Source organism: Clavelina lepadiformis, chromosome 3, assembly GCF_947623445.1.
Source record: "Clavelina lepadiformis chromosome 3, kaClaLepa1.1, whole genome shotgun sequence".
Classification (NCBI taxonomy): Eukaryota; Metazoa; Chordata; class Ascidiacea; order Aplousobranchia; family Clavelinidae; genus Clavelina; species Clavelina lepadiformis.
This window is the reverse complement of record NC_135242.1, coordinates 22,070,167-22,092,237: the sequence shown is the minus strand read 5'-3', so window position 1 is coordinate 22,092,237 and position 22,071 is coordinate 22,070,167. Positions and strand designations below refer to the sequence as shown.

The following is a 22,071-nucleotide window of genomic DNA, read 5'->3' as shown; positions in this document are numbered from 1 at the left end:
TCAATTCCTTTATGATTTTATTCCGTCACACACGGGTGTCAATATTTGGTAGGGGTCACTATTTGGCACTATAACGGCTACACAGTGTAAATTTTTGCACGATCAGAGCCGGAGTTACGAATAAGTTAAACGGGTTACTAGCCTAAGGCCCAAAGCCGTTGAGTGGAAGGGCACTTAAATTTATTTGCCTTGTAACATGTCAACTTAGACTTTTGTAGAGCAAAGATTGGTAGGCTATGTGGGTATGGTATGATAATGTTCATCCTAGGACTGAGGAAAGTGTTTGCACGACTTAAGCCCCGCGATGGTTCTTCATCGCTTGAGCCCCGGTTAGCCAGCTATCCTTGGTGCTAGTTCCGATTGTCACACATTTTTCATTTGTTTTTTTTTTATCTTTTACATCGTAGTGTTCGAACTTGAAGCAGTTCAACAGGTCCACTGAACAGGAGCAAGCATCGTAAATGCCTGAATTGTCCAAGGGCATTACATCGGTAGTGCCACTGGGTATCGAATACGGAACCCTGGCCGCATTATTGCAAGCCCTACCGGGGCTTATCCAAGCAAGGCTACCGAGCGGACGATTAATGTACAGAAGTCATAGAAGAACGAACAGGGGCCCACGAAGGCCTATAGCAGTGTTGTAATGAAGCGAGTCACGTTTTTTAATGACTGTACTTAAACTCGAGTCGAAGTTCAAAATGACTCAAGTCACGTTATGACAATTATGGCGGCTAGAAAGGCAATTTAAGGTAACAAAAACGGACAGTTTTCAATAAAAATACAACTTTCTGTAAAAAATTTCAACAAGACTAATTTATAGACAGTTAGGACGTTATAGCACCAATTTAGTGTGACCTCAAAATAATTTTTACATTAAAGGCGTTGTCTTGACTCGAGTCTCAACTCAAAATGACTCGACTTGGCATTAGTCAAAAAAAACTTGGCTGCAGCCCTGGGTCAAAAGTCCACGTTTTTGCTAGGGGCCTGGCCTATCCATTTTTTAAATTAAAGGGTGGAAAGATGACTCAAGCATAGACTCTGCAAGCCAGGCTAATGGCAACGTTTTTGTCCTGCAATGATATCCGACGCCGGGCCGGATTAAGCCCTGCAGCACAAAAATTGTGCGAAACCAATTAGCCGTTAAACTGTAGGCCTTATTTGAATACGTTCAATGCAGTGTCAAATGCAACTGTTTATAAAAAAACAAACAATTTTTTTAGTTGTCTTTTGCACATATTGAAAGGCATAAAATTGTATTGTAATAGTTGGTTCTTGTCTGCATGTTTATTTGATCAGATATTGGCAAAATTTTGTTCAGTTATATTAGTGCAAGAAAAGTATATTAATTTTTCTGCTTTCCATTCTGCATACTTTAACCCCACCTTTAAACTGGCCTTACCCAGTTCAACACTTCACTCTATACGTCAGCCAGCAATTTTCCCATCAATCCAATTGTATTTAACGTAAAGATAAACCAATAAAATAAACGGAAAAGTAGCATTAAAACAAATACAAACACACTAGACATAAGTGAGGAAGTCGTAAAACTTTTACAGTTATCAACTACAACACATTCAAGCATCGCAAGGCGAATTAATGCTGTTGATTTTAAGTGATCCGATCATTATCAAAGTTGAAAGAAAAGTTTGCAATTTATAATCATCGGCCGGGGATATTTAATAAAAATTTGAATGTTTTTAAACAAATAACATAAAGGAGAAAGAAACAATCCAAATGTGTTCAAAGCGACTTGGATGAAAATTACCAGCAAGTTCGACAGAGTCTCACAAATAACACCACTTGATACAAATTGAACAACTTATTTCTGAAATGGTATTTTTGACTCTTTTACACAACGTGTAAAAAGTTTAATTTTATTAACACATCTGACAATGCTATTTTTGAAAGCAGCAGGAAAACTTGATTTAAAAATAATTGGCAGACGACCATGCAATTATGCATGACAAGTCGGTTAAGAGTGTTCACACGCTTTGTAGCAATCAACCTGAGCAGAACGTATACGACAAATCGGTCAGGAAAGAGAAGTTACAAACGAAAAAACTTTTAACAAAAAATCACGACACATTCTTCCATCTGTGCTGCTGCTGCTTATAATAAATACGACTTAAATTCGGGAAGGAACATTGAAAAATAGCGACTGGTTCACAAGAATAAACAAACAAGATTCGTGTAAAAGCAATGCCAGGATACATAAAACAGGAAGTACGTCAAATATAGAAGGAAGTGTCGCCTTCAACTAAGAATGACAGGACGCAGCGACACCGGATGGGGGAACTACGTTATATTTCCCCTCCTATTGCGTGCAATATCGGCAGTCGGCTTTTGTGCGCAAACTTGCGTTTACAATACGCAATTTCCGTTTTGCGCCAGTAAGTTTCGAAAAACATACAAAAGTGACCTTTGCGTCACTGGTAATAATGAAATCCGACGTAGCATAAAACTAAGATTATGACGTAACAAACACAACATCCGCAAATCTAAGAAAATGTTGATGACGGTATCACAGTTGCAAAAGAGTATTTTTCAGAAACGCTTTCTTACGCATAAGTCCATGATATTATGACGTATAAGATACTTCGCATCACAAAAGAGACGGCAGTGTTGCTTCGGGAAGATGAAAGAAAATGGGAGTGATAAATAAACGACGTGCAAAAGTAACCAAGCATTGCAATATGTTACGTTTCCTTCATAAAACACTTTGCGGAATGTCAACCAAATCGACAGTTTTTGGCAAAATCGACAAAAATAATTTCTTTCGTGATTTCGGTATTCTGCGCATGCGCATTCGTCGTCTTCTAATAGAACTTGAAGTATTACGCAGGGACGTCTTCGATACCACGTGATTGGATGTAACACTAGGCTACTTCCGTTGTCAAGTGTTGCCAGTTACACCATAATCGTCTACAAAAGAAGAGCAAAGTTTGAGGACAATAATTCAACTACGTGGAGGAAACGGTTTAAATATGCTAATGACGTCATAAGGCACCTTGTCGTTTTGAACAGTTTTCGTTTTTTTCGTCAATGGAGTTGGGGGTGAAAAGTCAGCCATCGGTAATTCCCCCAAATTCCCGTTAGCCCCAGCGTTAAATCGTGCGGGAGGCGGAGTTGGTAAAGGCTTTAAAGTCAAATCTGGGTCAAAGTTGCCAGAGCTCAACAACGATTCCGGTTCTTCCACAATGGTCGTGTCGTTCAAATCGTCACAGGGGTCAGGGGTCAAACGTACCTGATTGGTGACCGAAGGAGGCGAGGGCTTAAACGAACTCAATGACCTGGGCGCTGCATTCAGTTCAACGTAACACTTCTTAGCAGCGAGCGGTTGATTCCCACTGGCGGATGTTCTCCGTAGCGGCGGATGGTCGTTAGAGGCGTCAGAGTCTCTTTTCAAAGACTTAATAACTGACGTCACAGCGTACGGTGAAGGGTCGGAAACTTCTACACTCCGTGACGTCACGCTTCCATTTTGTGAATCAGAAGGCGATGTGACGGAAATGACGTTTTTATTGTTGTTGTTGTTGTTGGAGTTTAAGTTAACCGGGATTGGTTTAATTTTCAAAAAGTCCGGAAGCTCAAGGTCGGACTTGGAAAGAAGTCCCCTCTGATCGTCCATTTTACTGCTTTGTAAAACCGACATCAGATTGATAAGTTCTGTGAATGTAGAGTGAGGTAATTAGTAGGTTTCTTTTGAAAAAAAGTCGCCTCGAAATGTGGTGACATGCCGGCGTATCTTGGATAGAAATAATTCGGAAGGGAAAACAACACCACGTCAAATTGTGTTTTATGAGATCAGACATCTACCAAAATATCATCGCTAATAATACTTCTACACTACTGTCGCACGTAGCAAAGTGGTGATCCCGCTACAAACATAATACGTGATACAATAATTGTACGGTATTTTAGGCGCAACAGCAAAACAAACGCGAGATAGCTTGGATAATTCTTACCTTCAGTCTCACGCCTATCTGGTTGAGAGAGTCTATTGGAAGTTTTGTGGTTAGTTTTTTGCTGGCATGGCTGATCTTTCAAAGGCTTTCTGCCAGGCTCGTCTGCAAACAAAAACTCGTTACAGACAAATGGTCGGAAACACACATGCTGTTGATGGCACGACACAGACACACGACAATGTAATTACATCCAACAACTCCCTACAGACAGCTTACAATAAACAAACTCTTGTGAGTTGGAAATGGCTGATCAAAATTATGTCCAACGGCACAAACCTTTTTTAATTATGTTGTTCTTTTTGTCAACCACTATCCGCAAGGCGTCCAGCGTCGACACGGGTTCATCAAGCTTCAAGGCAATGCCTTCACCGCTCTATGACGTCATAAGAGCGATGGTTAGGACACAAATTACATACTGTCCTTTTTTACGAGAATTAATTGACAAACACGAACATAGACCCTGGGCTTTATAATTGCAAGTGGCGACACGAAACTAAAGCACGAAGCGCAGTTCGCCGACACGTCACAAGTGCTAATTTGCGACTTACAGCCTTAACTTGAACTTCTTCCAAGCGTAGATTGTATTTATGCAGCACGGGCCGCAGAACTTCAGCTATGGATTTGGTTGGTCGTGCCTTGACGCCTACAGACCGTTTCACTGGCAACATGTCGAGACGGAAGAGTGCACGTCGCTCTATAACGATCGATTGTGACGCTACAAAACAACAATTGTGACGTAATAATATTGTCGCAGCCCAGTAATTTGAGCCAATGGTGATTAAAACCTATGGTATGGTCAATATTGTAGTAGTTAATAAATAAGTCATTAATTAATGTACTAGACTAACAATAAGCAAATGAGTTAATAAAAGTTATTTAATCGAGTTAACGCACAAATTAATATCGTTGGATAGTTACCGAGAATTGATACATCGAGATCAAGCGAAAGTGGCCGCCTTTGATGGCCCTCGCCCTGAGCAGCATAATCATCGACTAAATAAACATCAACGGCGGACAAACGGACCCCTCTGTTTTGGCAGAGCGTCTCCAGAGCGTCGGCCACAGACGTGCTGCCTGATCTTTTGGCGTACAGTACGGTACTGGTGTTGTCCCACAGTGTCACCCTGCAAACCCTGCTGGGGTCTGGAAAGTCTGGAATGGACGAAGGCAGGGATGACGTTCGCGTTACCGGGGAATACCCAGATACGCCGGATTCTGAGCCCGATGAATCCTAGAAAGCAGACGTTTATATTAAATTGCGAAATCTTGCATGGGGGCTTAGTGGTTTCGCAATACGCGTCCAGAAAAATTCCAAGCTCGGTTAAATGTCAGGATTGTAAAAAAAGTAAGGCAATGCTCACACCACGTGCTACCGAGTAACCAATTAGAAAGGAATTCGACAAATGCTAAGATTGTGAAAAATATTCATAACTTGTCGCTGTCGCGAAGAACGCGGAAATCATGACGTAATTGCCTTTACGCGAACCTCCCACTGCACGTCTACAGGCAGGAAAGAAAATACAATTTCCATCCGAATAACGGAAACAAGTTATAAATAGTTCTTACACCAAACGTACGCAACATAACAGCGCTGGTCAAGCTTTGTAAATATTAATCGGATGTCGAATATACACAGGATGTGGTTGAATTCCTAAAAAGTTTTGAGTGTCTAAACTCTAAACTAAGCCGTGGTCAAAGTCACAATTACAAGGACGCAGTTGGGAAAATGAGAGTGTGCATAAACGAGAAATGCACATGTCAATATGAACGAGGAAGGGTGTAGTTTATTACGAATAAAGGTAAAACCCACGTAGAATACTTGTTGCGCAATTGGCTTTTCCGGACTAGTAGGAAAGATAAGACCACAAGTAGTTTCAACACACGTTACACATCCATCAAATTGCACATGCTACATCAAACTCACGCGTACATCGTGTGTTGGTACAACTTTATCTTACCCTGTTGGTTTGTCGGTTGAAGGTATCAATGGACGCTTTCAGGTCCCGCTGGTGTGCGCTTTTTGAGCGGTCTATAAAAAGCAGTGGCGATTACTCGATATAGAATCGATCAAAAGCGACCGAATTACACACAGAGGTTTAGTGTTGCAAAATTTTTTCCTGACTCTGCCGACGTGTGGTAACAACAGTGTGTTAGCACATGTCCGAATTGCTTGGGGGATATGTAAGCGACACGGTAGCGCAATGATTTCAGTCATCAACTGATGTTCGTTTATCTATTTCCGTGCTCCCTTTCCGAATAACGTTATGGAAATACCGTTTGACTTGTTATATGAAACACCCTTCAATTTAAACCTCATTTGAGAGAGCTAAACAAATGTAAAACGGAACAGGTTATATTGGGGTGCTAGAATACCTACTGATGCGGCTTGTGTCAAGCAACCGCAGAAAAAAAAACGGCTAGACAATTTACGGATTAAATTAAGAACGAAAGCGTCTGAATACAGACCTCGTGCCCTACCAACGTGTATATTTTTAAAACGGGGAATCTAGTCTAGGTATCAACTTTCGGAATTTTCACGCACATAAACGTAGTTTGTATTCTAACTAATGTTCTATGAAAAATAAGGTGTGTTCTTGCCCGCTTCTGGTAACGGGAATCTAAATATAGCCTTGCCGGCATATTCGTTTCCAAGAAAATGCGAAGCTTACACCAAAAATTAGCTCCGGCTACCTACAAAATTATATTGTACAGTTGTACTACAGCTAGTAATCTTGGACAGTTTGCAATTAAGATGTCAATGGATTTGCTTAGCAAGCAATTTGACATATCTTGAAATACAAGAAAAAATTGTGCAACACCCAGCATAAAAATCAAACAGTTTTGTTTAAAGTGGACTTACTTTTAAACCCAAATATTCCCTTTTTCGAACCTTTGAGCTTCTTACTCTAAAACAAAAAGCGATTTCAATGCATACAAAATCACTCCACACAGGCAAACGACATGGAAGAAAGTTGTAAAAAGCATATTCACTAAGACCGATAAAAAGTACCTTTCTTTGGAAAGTTCCATTGCTAACGTCGGACTGCGTTCTTGACGATTGTGAATAGGACTGGCTGTCCTGGCTGACCTGGTCCGAGCTGCTCCAGTCCGGGTTGTCCAACGGAAGGGGCCGTCCCTCCATCTCGCTCACCATGCACTGGCGGTAGAGGTTGGACTTGAGAAAACGGCTGTAACTATCCAACCTCATGAGTGTGTACACCTTGAAGGATAAAACCAAAACAAGTTTTTTGTAAATAATTTAGCGCTGGGTTAAGTGTCGAGCTACATAATAAACAAGCAGTGATGCTTTGTTATGATAGGGTTTTAGCAGATTATTTTTTGACTCATTTTTAAATACGTGTTTATGGTATAATGACAGTTAACTACATTTTTTACCAAAGTATAAACAGGATGTTATGTAAGTTTTAATAAAACACATCCATGCAATTAGCTTGCAACACAATAGGACATTTTTAGACTTTGTTACTATTAACCTGATGTTGCTGGTTATGAAACACATCCGGATGGGGTGGTAGCGACAACGCTTCCTCCGCTAATTGCTGCCCCCTACTGTCTATATTCACCGGCATCGAGGCATCAGCGGCCATGAATCTAAAGACATCACGTTGTCAATGACACTTCATAAGCAGATGAATGAAAATAGTCAATACGATGTCGATGGACAAAAAAAGTTTTTTAGAAACAGAATACACATAAGTGCATATTATATTATATACTATATATTAGTGTGACTGCATTCGCGACAACTTTCAGTCGAAAATAGCCATTGTTAGCATGGCCATAACCGAAATTTCAGCAGACCACCAAATCAAGCACTACCCATATGGTTCACAAGTCTTTAACTTTTAGCTAATTGCCATAGGAGAAATGAAAAGAAATAAAAAGAATGGCATAGCATGGCCATTTCCTACATACGGGAAACAATTTGCCATTCATCAGTAAGAATGAAAGGTCGGCAATTGCTCTTTTGACGTACTTGGCTGTGGTCTGCGACCTACTTTATTTAATCACATCACTCAGTTCCCACTTTTTATAGTTTAACTTGCTTAAAATAGACATGAAATAAAATAAACGCTCTCTTTAATGTATGATGCGTGCTACTGAGAAAAGTATTACTCACAAGAACATAAATATAGTTTATAAAATAAAGCTTGCAAAGAATAAGTGCCGTGTTCTATGGTGAATTAATGTGCTGACTAATTTATAGCTATATCGATTCATAACCGCTTACAACTAGAGATATCAAAACCAGGTACGGCACAAAGTTGTTACGCGTGGCTGAAACAGCTGCTCTTCAATAACATTTTCAATCAATATTCATCACCGCACTTAAGAGGGTATCAGGCACATAGAGGTTTAAACTACACAAGTAAACCACAAAACAAGAGATCTACACTGCATTCGGCACCAAGCAAAATAACTTTATTTAAGAGCTGGGGAATGTGGTTCTAGGAAGCCAAGATTCCTGGCAGCTCACCTGTTATAAATCGACATTATTTCCTGCTTCAGTTGTTCTCTGTCGTCGAGTGAAAATCGCCGCAGGTTTTCACAAGCCTCCCAGAAGAGAATGTTTTCCTCTGAAAACTCCTTGCGTAAAAACTCCTGAAAATCAATATTACGTTGACCAATCGATTTTAACAACTTTTAGATAAAACATGTGCTGTGGATAAGAAAACATTTAAAGTAAAGCAGCATCATGGAATTTAAAAGAAAAACCAAAAAAAAATCACATGTCCCAAATTTTCATTTTAAAAAACTTCACAGCAAATAAATTTGAAAAGACCTTACAGCAAAATCGGGCAACACCATACCTTGAAATATTTCACACCAAGTGGATCATCAAGAAGCCTTTCAAATGAAACCGCCCAATGAGAAATTCTTCCAGCAGCAACATCATTCACGTCGGTCGCCGTGGTCCCACGTAGAGATGACCGATGGGAGGTGTTGTAATCGAAAGTGCCAGCCACCAGGCCATTGATGCAGCTTGGCAAGCTGGCGTTGCTCGATAAACTTTCAACACTTGATGCGTTGCCGAGAACATCTGCCAACAAATATTTTGGGCTAACAATGAACAATACAATGAACTAAATAACATTATACAACTAAGCACCGGTTAATAAAGAAATTACAACACACTCGGCAAAGCAGGTGACAGATGCAAGAACTGTCATTTTTGGTCTGCATTATAAATTTTTCACGTCATTCCCAGAGTTAGTACAAAAGATTTAGAAAAATCAAAAAATCAAACTCACCATCGTCGGGAACAGCAACATTCTGCAAAGAAGCAAGTGGTGAGGCGCGTCTCATGATAGGTGAAACATAACCACGATTTAAGCTCATGGTATGAGGTTTTAGTGTTGCTGTACTCATTGTTTTTTGATTTTTTGCACAGTATAAATAACACAGTTTACGTTTAAAACTTTGTGTATGTTTACATTCCTTTTGTCCAAAGAAATTATTGCTGTGGAGCGGAGAAAATTTATGATCATTTCAAAGTCAAATTCCTCAAAAAAAAATTTTTGTAACGACTACTTTAAATTATTCCAGTTTGTTGCATAAATCCTGCATTGCGGCTTAACTGTAACCTGAGCGAAGTTGATTTGAAAATTTTGGCTACCTTATATAAAATCTTTGTATTCATAAATCACCTATTCTGGTCTAATGACGACGGTAGCTTCACAGGCACAAGCTTTGTGTATGTGTTCTACTGTGCGGTTCATAGATACTTTGTTCTATTTTAATCACGTACACAATTTTAAATGAAAGATCCAATGACTTCCGTTTTGGCTTCAAATACCCTATAGGGGTAGAGATGTGCTATTAGCATGATACGTAAACTGAATCAAATTTTCTATTAAGTAAAATGAGCCCTCGACAGGTTTAATGATGTCACACAACAGAACAATGCATTAAATGCATACTTCCGTAGAGAGCTGGTCTGTAAAGTACGTAATATGTCGTCATAAACTCAACATCAATTCACAAACTATAAACACAATGATATCATAAACTGCCTCTGCTTCCTAGAAGTTTCACAATAAGACCTCACCAAACAACATGTTTACAACTTCCTGAAATATTGTGTGGTAACTTGATTCACAATTTTTGACGTCAAAATAAAATCGACACACGCAGCTTATTTCAGTGAATGGAGACAAAACAAAACTGAAATAGCTTCAGCTGGTCTTGACAGAAATAATTCACCTCAGCTAATGACCATCTAATATACAATAATGAGGCAGACCAAAATGGTGCAACAATGTGAGTCACAGGATAAAAAAATAGATCATTGCACGAACTGTTGCACATTAAAAACGAGTCAGGTCATACATGTGTGTGATAAAACTCTATCATGAGACAGTTTTGACTGGGCCAACTACCTCAGAAGCTAAACTTTTTAAATGCTACATATCGGAAATAAAAAACTTTGCCTGCCAAAAGTATTTTACATGTCACGTACAACAAAATGTTTCACTAAAGTTTTTATGTAACTTGATAGACAGACATATGAAAAGCTTGCCTGCAACACGCATTATGCGCTCGAAAGTTAACTTAGGAATGGCTCAATAGCGATTAGTGCAGAGGAATTACCCATTAATCACTGGCCAGTAATGGGTTGCACAACACAAAGTAGATACAAACATGACAAAACATGTCTCACATCCGGGATGATCTAACAAAACACCACTTCCTGCTATTGGGCACTATTGTCCACTAGAACAGGAAGACCACTGATTGCAAAAAGTCCCTTTTTAAGCCTTTCTTCTTCTTGAAAACAGGGTAAACAACAACATCCTACCCAGGAAAACTTTCCTTGTTTACTAAAAGTATTTTTATGATGTCTATCATCGTTAAGGACAATATCAAGGACAACATATACTCTTCTATTTGCTTACAACTATGCAAATAAATCTACCAACACGCCAGAACTAGTGTAGTTCTACGTTTGCTATCACTGTACTGTTTGTTCAATTTAAAGGAGAAATGATATTAACACATTGAGTTTAACTTTTATTGCTTTAACCTCAAATAGGGAAGTTACTCATCGTTTGGAATTTGTATGACTGTGAAAACCTTCTGTTTGATCAAAATTTAAAAAGAGCTAGTGTCCATTACCGATAAAGTATAACACTGGTGAGTGCAAACAACACCAAAACAGGACCTAAATCGAAACTCTGTTTTAAAGACAGGAAGCGGCAAGTTATGGTTTATAAACAAAAGCTGAGAAGATTTTTAGCCTTCAGACTTTCCATCACCTTTCGGTTGCTCTCATCACCTATTTAACTAGAACAATAAAGTGGAAACCTCTACAAACAATGACCGACATACTCACTATTGAGAGGATCTACTAAGATAGTTCTTCCTTAATGCTGCATAATAACCCACATTTAAGGTGTACACATGCGTGCAATAGTTCTCAACATCAAACTAAAATGACCACGTGTATATCTTTTAATGAACTGTCAAGTTTTAGAGTAGCTAATCTCACAGTACTATTTTTAGATTTGCCGTTCATCTAGATTCTAGAAAGACATGTCTTTATGCTGAAATCACAACTACCGGTATAAGGTGGTTACCACCTTCATCATTTTACGAAGTTGAACTACGCAGCTAGTAACCGGCAGGCATGCAACCACCAACTATCGAACTGGAAGTCTTATTTTACAAGTCCTGCAGCAAGCTGAGCTTTTTTTACAATCCTTTTTTCTTCCATCTCAACAGTAATGCTGTCAGTTTCCTGTAACCAGCCATTTTATCAAATAACTCTCAGACACTGTAGTGAAGTGAAATGTTTATATGAATGAATGAAATTATTTTTAACTAACTTGTATAATGTATGAAATTGTTAAACTTAATAAACCTACAAAAGGAGTTTGTTAGAGAAACATTCAGCTTTTTAACAAAGTCATCCTTCCACGTAAAGTTGCTGTAATTACAGCAGGGCACCCAATTATTTATCTTTTCCTCCGATAATTTTAAGTAGTGTACCTTGGCCATCACTAATCTGCTTTTTAATTGCCACGACAAACCCATATTAATTTAACGACGTTCTTATCGAACAGGACAATAATTACAAATGTCCGGAATATGAAGTGGATTTTAAGTGCTGCATTGCTTCGGTACTTACACCACTGATAACAGTACTTGTTGGCAAGATTAAATAAATAAACAAAACGTTTCATCAATATTTTATGGTGGTTATTTCGACACAAGAATATTGTTGTGAGCATTAGCCTGGTAAATAAAAAAGACAAGATAGCAACTAATGTTAAAAACGCACATAACTTAAGAGTACGACACATTGCTAGCATAAAAACCAACAACAAACGAAAAAATTAAAACCTGGCACAAGAACTAAAAACTGGACAAACTAAACTAACTCACACACAATCATTGTGTGTCATAACTACCAGATCAACAAAAAAACTGACCTTTTATCTGAGTGATAATCATTAATGACAAAATGAAATTTTGAACATGTTAAACCAACATGCAGGAAATGTGTCATAGTTCTTCCATGGTTACAATTGTGAATTTCTGGCACTGCACTAAAGCTAAGCATGAGGCAGGTTTATTACATTTATTTGTTTGTTTATTTAACACTTTAATTCAACTTTTCAGGTTTAGAATGAACGTGTTTTTGCAAAAGTAATTGAATTTCAAGAATAAGAGCTGCTTGTGGGAAATGTAAACAAAAAAATTCATACCTCAGTTGATCGGCTTATTCCTTTCTCTCGAGCAGCAAATCGATTTGGAAAAAACCTTGCATTTTTCTTCCTGTGGTGAATGAATCTGTCACCCTGCACAATGCAGTAAAAAAATTATTCTATATTAATTTATTAGTTAATTAACTAATTGATCTGTATTCACTAGTTAAGTTGTGATAGATGTTTCATGTAATATCAAATAACGTTTATTACCAATACTATGATTAATCAAAACAACTTTGGATTTCAACACTAAAATTACAGAACCTCACTTCCTATGAAAACATAAGAGAGCACACAGAAGTAATTATTTCCATAGGATGAAAAAACAGTATACAATTGATATATTATTGCAATCAGCACTTATTAATGTTTCCGACCAATTAACTCAAGATAAACAGAAAACCGTAACGGCAATAATGTAGAAATATGAATTGTCTTTTAAAATGGAGTCATATATACATGGCAGGATGAAATGGTGGATATATTGGTAACATGCTGGGGAGTTGACATGCGGGGTTGAAAAAAGAAAAATATGACTAATTTCTGAAACTGAAATTGGAAACAGACACTTACAAAAAAGTATAAATCAACTCATCAAAAATCAACAGTAAAAAATAAAAAAGTTATTTGTTTGGGCAAAATTTAATAACATCGGTTTAGCAACAAACATACTTAAGTTTTTCTTTGAGAAAAAATACAACAAATAAATCCCTTCCAACATAAAGATAATTTGAAAGATTCAACAACATAAATTAAAAAATAAACAATTAATTTTGATTGCTGGTACTTGAAAGGCAATCCTTGAAAATACTGCACAAGCAATGAAAATGAAAAAAAACAAATGGAAACACAATGGCAAGGCTCAATCACTTACCAGACTGGACAAAAGTGAATCTTAAGAAAGGACGATAAAGTTTAGCGAACCAGACATTTGACTGTAACTATGTGACTACTCAACAGCACCATCTGGTGGAAAATCGCAAAATGATTTGACAAAAATGTTATTACAATCTACTGTTGTCCTTAGTTTAATTTATATATTTGTAGAGCGAAATGTTAGACAAGTTAATATGACATGTCACATTTTTTCTGGAGAATTTAAAATAATAAAAAATTGAGCAAGGTTGTTATTACATAGTGGTGTTTTAAATTCTTGTTTTTAAAATTGTACTTGAGTGAATTTATATCTAGCCCACATATGTATCAGCCAAGTAATAAATTTCTCTGTACAATTGTCACAATAATAAAGAGTAGACATTCACAAAAATGCCTTCTCTAAAAACAGAAACAGCAGAAATTGATGTCCGTCAACTAACCTCATTTCGTAAAGGATATCGATCCATATTAAAAGGTGGCTTTAAATCTGAAATTAAACAAATGAAATAATCTTTTAACGCGATTGGAAAAGCAAACAATGGATATTGTTTCATATAATTTTCATGTTTCCTTTGGTTTCCTTGGTATAGCACCCAGGTGAAATTAACAGGTATGATATACAGTGGGACCTCGTTAATCCGGACCCCGATGAACCGGAATCCCCGCTATCCGACACAAAACTGCCGGGAACGGATTTCTTCCTATGCATTTTACCCCTTTAATCCGGAAACCCCGCTGTCCGACTCCGACACAAAAGTTTTGGAACAAATGTGCTAAATCAATAGCAATAAAATCCGATAAACCGGATTATTAACAGTTAAGCGAAAATGATTCACGATTGTCCTAATACAGTATGTTAGTTTGTTGACGAAACAATAGCCGATTATTATCTACGCATAATTACGTTGCGTTGCATAATGACGTTGTAGCAGCGGTGACGGTCCTATTCGTTGTGGCAAGCCACTTTGTCAGTTACAGCTGAGTAAGCCGCACAGCTTTTTAGTCATACTATGAAATACTGTACAGTATTTTAGAAACGAAAAAATAAATTGTTCATCAACACTAACAAACAACGCTTCCGCGGTCGCAAAAAAATACGTACATTACATCGGTTGAGTCCGGCAATCTATTGAAGACAAACTGCTGCGACTCAATCGTGCTATCAGTTTTTGATATCGCATTGCGCAAAGATTGGAAACAGGTCAAAGTAAGTTCAAGACTGCTGGTCCCGCCGGAATGCTTCGCCATGCAAGAGCGGTTGTCAAACCGATTTGCGGCCGCATGTTCGTCACTTCTGGCTTAGAACATTCGTCTTTAATACGGTGGTTCTGGGGTTCGACACTGGGTCGGATCATATAAAAAATATAATTTTATTTTAGTTGCTGTCCAGCCAGAAAGTCGGTACTTAGAATTGGAGTAAGGTGCACACTGCGTTTTGAACACGGTACTGCATTTGCAAGATTGATTGATTTTTTACTTTCCAATAATCCGGATACCCCGCTTAACCGACATTTTTTGACGAAACGAAGTGGTCCGGATTAACGAGGTCTCACTGTATATCATACCTCTATGTATTCACTTCAAACACTCTTAATCTTGAAAATACTTCATAATTATAATTACAATCAGCATAATCATAATCAACTAAAACAGTTAAAAATAGTTGCCACGCAACAAAACAACAATCTAAAAAAGGGGAAATCTTACAAAAACAAAAAATTAAACCAATGATAAAAAAACTTAACGCAACACCTTGTTTTCTGTACTTTCCCATGCTAAGCTTGTTCATCGGTGGGGGTACGCGTGAGCTGCTGTTAATGCTGTGGGGGGCAGCAGGAACTCGAAACTGGTTTTCATGGCGGATTAGATTTTGCTGGTTTAAGGTCACGACATTTTTCTCGGGAGCTTTCCCGCCGCCAGTGCCAGCTGGACCCCCACGCACGCCACGTTGGTTGACCTGAGTAATTGTTTGCAGTAAAAATTTAAAGTCTCATATTAAATGATCAAAATATCCGCAAACACTTTTAATTACAAGCAAAATATATGCCTAGTTTTAAGGTTTAATATTACAAACAAGATTGCATATAGGTTTACAAAACTTAATCGCCCCGGAAAAATATAAAACACGAGTAAATTCCGAAAGGCAGAAATGCAACAGAGGTATGTATGAGTATTGGGTAGTTAAACGTGAAAAATATGTTTTGGAATTAAAATCCTGATAACTACCATTGGTCGCCTTCTTTCCATGGAGTTCGAAGCAGAAGATGGTCTTGAGCCGAATGAGGTACTTCCTGTTTGCAAAAAAATAAAAATAGAGAAATCAGGAAATTAGAAAATAACCTGATGAGATCTCGATAGGAAACTTGCAATTGAAAGACCGGCAATGTTACTTGTTTTAATGTAAGCACTGAAGGAAGGCAAAAAATAAAACGAAGTTTTCCAAATTAATTCATTGAAGAGAAAATCTACCTTGGTTTGACTTTGGTGGAAGTTTTCCCCCAAACTCGGTTGAGAATAAAGATCTGGGATTGAGACGGGACTGATCATCATTCGGTTGTCTTGAGAAAAATGAAGTCAGTTATAACAAAGACGACAGACGCATATTAATTTCATCAAAGGAATAAGATCAACACAAGAAAAAGATCAACAACATCGGAAGAGAATCATTACTTGATGAAGTAAGACCAAGGCCGTTTAGTCAAATATGGAAAGAATATGAGAACTTATTGACTTATGGAACTATCCAAGTCATTTTAAACTTTCACATATGATGGTATTGTTCTATTCTTGATATAGAACAAGTCCCCATGACGTAAATCGATTGTGTTTAAACAATCACTGCATTGTTAAAATTCCAGCAATGCTTTGTGGAGACATTACAAAAGTCAAAAAGCAGCCTCTAACTTACGTTGAATTTTTTTGTTCCTTATTGGGTCTTTTATCATCACTGCTAGTCCACGCGATTCTTGTACAAAGTGGCAAACTGGATTCGCCTCGTGTTAAATTTGAATGTCTGTAATCGACAATGTGAACTGACGTCCTTGAAAAGTCATCAGAGTTGTCAGCTGCAATAGAAATCACATATTAACATATTTTGTACGACCAGCCATCTGTCAAGAATCTTTTCATTTTCATCCAATGTCAACATGTTGTAATTATTGATAAAAAGAAACCTTTGAAGTAGATTCCATTTGAATCTGATGCAAATATTTATTCAAGGTGTAGGTACAAGGGAATTATCTAAATGTAAATAAAGTTTCTATTGCAGGTGCATGTGTACCTATTCCAGAGTCCAAAGTAGAACTACTAACAACACTTAAGTTCTTTGAATCTACAATTGGATTTCCTTTCGGTGAACATTTTTCTGAATTGTCCGCTGGGACCATGTACAGCAGACGTATAACTGATAGCAAGCTTTTAGGATTGTTCGGGAACTCTGAGCAATCTCCACATTCATTTGTTGAGCAAGCAATTCCAAATCTATCATAGATAAAAAAATTTAACATCATACCGTATTTGTTATGTATATGAAGCTTGGAGGTTTAACAAAAGGGTGAAAAATAAACAAAGAAAATTTGACAAAGGCCAAAAAGATCACATCAATGACTGACATGAGAATGACATATTATGTACATTAGGGTTATGACTTAAAAAAAAAATTTTTAATTTTGTGTGTCCTGTAGTTACAAATGATGAACTTTTATGTCCTGATTTGAAAACTCACAAAAGTTAAGACTGTTTAAACAAAAATCTCCCGCACCAAATTTTTCCAGTTTTCAATGTAATATATATATATATATATATCGACTAATTTGAATTTGCCTGACATAATTTTAATTGCGAAGATTTGAAATTTTATTTTGGTAAATTGTGTGAGCAGTTATAAGAGATGGCAACAATGCAAAGCTAAAATTAAAATCAATTATGAAAGAGGAGAATAATTTCTGTTTACACTTTGATGGAAAAAAGATTGGCAAACATGAATATCAGGTAGTATGCTTGAAAAATCCATCAAGAGAAATCAAACTGGGTGTTCTAAAATTCGAAAGTGGAACAGCTCAAGATATTTTCAGCAGCCTAGAAAACCTACTAGATGAATATGATGCATGGAAAAATTTGAAAATGATCATATGTGACACAACATCTGTTAATACTGGACGGCTGAATGGCGTTGTTGTGAAACTGCAAAATGCAATGATCAGCAAGGGTTTTGATAAACCACAGTATATTGGTTGCAAACATCATATTCTTGATAGAGTCTTAAAGCATGTATTATAGTTCTTCAATCTAACGTCTTCAACAAAACCAACTCTCAACTACAAATGTGTAGATGATGTGATGAAACACTACGAAAACTTGCAGCAATCCTACAAGCCAGAAATGGAGATTGAAATGGTTGAAAACCCAGGATGGATGATTTTAAGTTTCTCTTTGAGTTGTGCAGAGCATTCCGCTTCTTCAAAGAAAATGGTAGATTTCCACTAATCAAATGGCATAAATTTCCATCTCTACACAATGCTAGATGGAATTCAAGAGCCATTTATGCTATGATTGCCTACTTCCTCATCCCTAGATGGAGATTAACTCTGGAGATATCATGCTCATTCATTGCAAATGCGTGGCAGGAAGCCTCGTTTTCTAACAAAAGGTTTAAAGATGGAATATACCAAAGATTATTTGATGCTATCTTTGAGCTCGAATGTCCTGCAGCCTTAAAGTGCCTTAAAACCCATTGGAATTTGGATAAGTCCGTTGTAGATGACCCACGACCACGCACTAACATAATTGCAGAAAGGGGAGTCAAATTGACGGAAGAACTTTACCAGAAGTGCAAAAAAGGACAAATATTTGAACATTAAATTTGTAGCAAAAATGAAGTTTTGAATTGTAAATTTTTTTTTACATTTGGACCAATGTCAAAAATTAAAGTCAGTTTGTGCGGGATATTTTTTACGATTTGAACGAAATAATTATAATTTTCTAAATTTATACCAAAATGTTCATTGATTCCTGCTACAGGCAAAAAAAAAATTTCCTAGTCATAATCATAACCCTAATGTACATACTCATACCACATGTATAGACAGGCCCATTAATTAACCACCGCTTTCAAAACTCTTACAAGCATAATTGAAATATGTCTACAAAGTCATAACGCAACCAAATCATGCAAAACCACAGAGCAAAGATAAGCGAGAAAAATTGGGATTTTTATAAACTGGAGTAGTCCGTGTTATCATTTCATAGATATATCATACATTGTTACAGTGCTCAAAAAGTAATCTCCACTTACTTCGGATAATTATAAATGCAATAGCTTTTTATCAAATCATAGGGAAGAGTAGAGATTATATTAAATCACAAGCCATGACAAAAGTTAAGCAAACCAAAAAATTAAAATACCATAACTGACCTCTTTGCCTTATCCTCATGGGCAGAGTGAGAAGTAATTGCAGGGTCGACCATGAAGATGTGACAACATGTCTTCTCTTGAAAATCAGAGGAGCGTTGAATATCCTACCGAGGTAAATATAATCATTATTTTTAATTTCCCTTGCATGTATTGCCCACAAACAAAAACTATTTTGCTCGATAAAACAGTTCTAAAGAGTGTCAAGATCACATTTACCTGGCCTGTTACAATACAGAAAAATCTTCCATCATCCGGACAGAGAGCGCTAAATCTAATTTTTTCCGACTTGTACACGGCAATGGTGTCTCCGTCAGCATTTGACAATCTTACACAAGACTGTGTAACCTGGCACAAAATATTTCAAATCTCAAACAAAGGGTAGAGTTAAATTCAATAAAGTATCACAGAAAACTTGTCTCAATGAGAACAAGTTGGCAAATACAAATCACAGCAGCACTAGCAGTAACAAATCAAATATAAAAGAACACCTACTTTCAGGAGCACTCTTTGATGGATATGTTGTTCCACTCTCAGCTGCTGTACGCAGCCCCTTATTGCATCTAAACTTGCTTGTGGAATTAAGGCAGACTCTGTTAAGGGCATTTCGACTGTGCCCAGGTATGCGACAATAGACTGACGCATCACCATATCTGGAATTGAGGTTGTTGAACTCGAATTGCGAAGCATTGACTTGGAGTTATCTTTGGTAAAATTCTTCATATTTGTTGCACCTGGGGGAGTGATGATGTTTTGAAATATCACGCCAGAATATAAATCTTCCAATACTTTGTCCATGCGACTGAAGTCTGGAGTGGTAACTTCACCTTGTGTGTTCTCTGCAGCATATAGAATAAAAAATTTGTTTTATTCGAGCGTATATGTACATGATTACTCTGCGGTATGATAGTATGCTACTACAAATTGGTCAGGCTGGTATAATATTTTAATTTATTACATCGCACTGCTACAAATTATGATGAAAATTCTACAATTGCAATAGCTACAGTATATATATCCTTCAACACTTGGTATGAATTAGCAACGCTAAAATTGTTAGAAAAAGTTCAGCCAGTTTAACCTTCTTTTGAGCTGGAGAAAATAGAATTTCTTGTTGATGTCAGTACGTCCAATGTTTTTGATACTCCAAGAAACAGGGTCCCTCCAGATATACCTTTCCAAAAACACAACATGTACACTTTAAAATTTTTGTTGCGTTATGAGCTTTGTTCCATAAAGATTAGTAAACTTATCAAAGTTCTCACCTATCAGTCGTACTACTTCTTCGTGAGTTTCAGTTGAAACATCTTTCCCATTTACCGATATCACATAATCACCAACAGACAATCCGATTTTCTCCGCCGGGCTGAATTTTACTATCCAACCAACAAAGCAAGGTGACTATGATAGAAATATTGACATTGTTGAATTTATATAACACATGCCAATACACGTGCAAGATAAGTTAGATTTGAGACTAGAATACTTTTCCACAAAAATGATGAGTACAGTGGCTGTAAGTTTGGCTTGCACAGACGTTAAAGTAAAAAATGTAATATTTTTGAAACACAACAAAATTGGGATCATGTTAAATTTTGCCACACACACACACACATTATAGGCTTTAGGTTCTGTAAATATAGGTTGAAAATTTTTCTAAGATTGTTTTGAGAAAAAATACCCCAGCTTTAAGCATGGAACACTGCATCATCATAAAGACATTTTTTTATTCTCAGAAATGTTTTGAAAATCGAAATCTTTATCCTCGGATTGAGACAAGCCTTTGCATGAATTAAACTTTGCAACATTCCTTAACTGCTGGAGACCCAGCCACCGAACTTGTCTGAATGCAGCTTCATGTGGATGGATTCTTCTCATAGCCTAAATTTAACTTGGACTCTCTATTTTATACTGGAAGAGTGAGCAAAGCTACCAGCTGAGCAATGTTTTCTTCTAAAAATTGTATCTACCAAATTATGTATAGATGGTAGTTCACAGATTTAAAACAGATAAATGGTTTGGACTGTTAAGTTTTAAAGTTGTGAGCATTAATGGACTGCTAAGTTTCATGTTTGAGAGCATAATTTTTATTGTCCTTGTGACAGCTTCGACTGGAAAGCATGGCAGTTTTCGACAAAAAATGGTGCGTGCAAAGAGGCAAATTTTGGCGTGATAGCACTGAAGACTCAATTCTTTGTTCATTTATTATCAATTTGTTTTCAAACAACTTTTTTTGTTTGTTTATTGATTATAAACGGGCGTGAAGATAAATAAGTTTAGTGTGCACGTTGATGAACCTTGTGCATGCAAGTGCCACACTTTCCACTGTGGTCACTACAACAATCTGATAGTCCCAACTAGAAAGTACATCATTTTTTCGACGAGAATTCATGCATGCAAACACGCAAATTTTGGCGTGACGGCATTTACTGAATCCTTAATTGTTTGTTTATTTATTGTAAATTGGCGTTCAAATAACCAGTTTTTCTTTGTTAATTTATTATATATCGGCATGGTGAGTAAAATATTCGGCATAAACTTTGATGAATTTTGTACATGCAGGTGTCACAGTTTCCGCCATGGCTGATAGTATTGATTCCAATACTCTGATAATGCAACTGCGCTACAACCCCAAGAAATTATGGTTTAAATAAAAAAGTGCCAAGTAAAAGGCCCTAGTGTAATCATAGCAACTTTCGCCAATGTCCCTTCAGCCCTTAGAATGGAATCTAAGCTGGTAAACATCGAAAAACTTGCTTTGTTTAATTATTGTTTATATATCAGCAGGCCTAAATACCATTCAATCAGTAGGCTAACATTTTAAAATTTTGTCTATGCTAGGCTAGCCTATGCATTATTATGCTCACTTGTCCAGAAAGTGTAAATCCATAACCATTTCTTCCACGGGTAATTTCAATTATGCGAGTGGACGATTGTGAAGATATTACTTTCTGTGGCTCGTTCCGTGCATACATAACTCACAAACAATATACATTATTTCAATCTTATTGTCGCAAGCTGACGACAAAAACGTGGTATAATTCCGTCAACTATTGGCTTAATAGGCTACCGGTACAGGGCTGTATAC

General features: G+C 37.1%; 1 protein-coding gene across 1 annotated transcript; it reads right to left on the bottom strand.

The window, feature by feature from the left end:
* Positions 1 to 1,858: 1,858 nt before the first annotated feature.
* Positions 1,859 to 22,018, bottom strand: LOC143449305 (regulator of G-protein signaling 12-like). The gene is made up of 26 exons (XM_076949449.1): positions 21,851 to 22,018; positions 20,249 to 20,384; positions 20,065 to 20,157; positions 19,479 to 19,822; positions 19,203 to 19,331; positions 18,987 to 19,090; positions 16,854 to 17,053; positions 16,482 to 16,638; positions 16,043 to 16,131; positions 15,800 to 15,864; positions 15,326 to 15,530; positions 14,014 to 14,060; positions 12,695 to 12,787; positions 9,239 to 9,260; positions 8,798 to 9,027; positions 8,464 to 8,588; positions 7,460 to 7,577; positions 6,976 to 7,185; positions 6,826 to 6,871; positions 5,924 to 5,994; positions 4,884 to 5,196; positions 4,514 to 4,680; positions 4,242 to 4,338; positions 3,966 to 4,067; positions 3,008 to 3,666; positions 1,859 to 2,922 (listed from the first exon to the last, which is right to left on the bottom strand). The coding sequence occupies exons 1-26, from the start codon at positions 21,956 to 21,958 to the stop codon at positions 2,908 to 2,910; spliced, it is 3,945 nt and encodes a 1,314-aa protein (XP_076805564.1). The 5' UTR covers positions 21,959 to 22,018; the 3' UTR covers positions 1,859 to 2,907.
* Positions 22,019 to 22,071: the final 53 nt, after the last annotated feature.

Excerpts from the sequence above, each read along its gene's own strand:
- LOC143449305 (XM_076949449.1), bottom strand. The coding sequence starts at position 21,958 with ATGTATGCACGGAACGAGCCACAGAAAGTAATATCTTCACAATCGTCC. Across the intron at positions 19,332-19,478 it reads ATCAAAGAGTGCTCCTGAAA|GTTACACAGTCTTGTGTAAG; the intron begins GTAGGTGTTCTT and ends ATTTTGTGCCAG. Across the intron at positions 4,339-4,513 it reads AAGAAGTTCAAGTTAAGGCT|AGCGGTGAAGGCATTGCCTT; the intron begins GTAAGTCGCAAA and ends ATGACGTCATAG.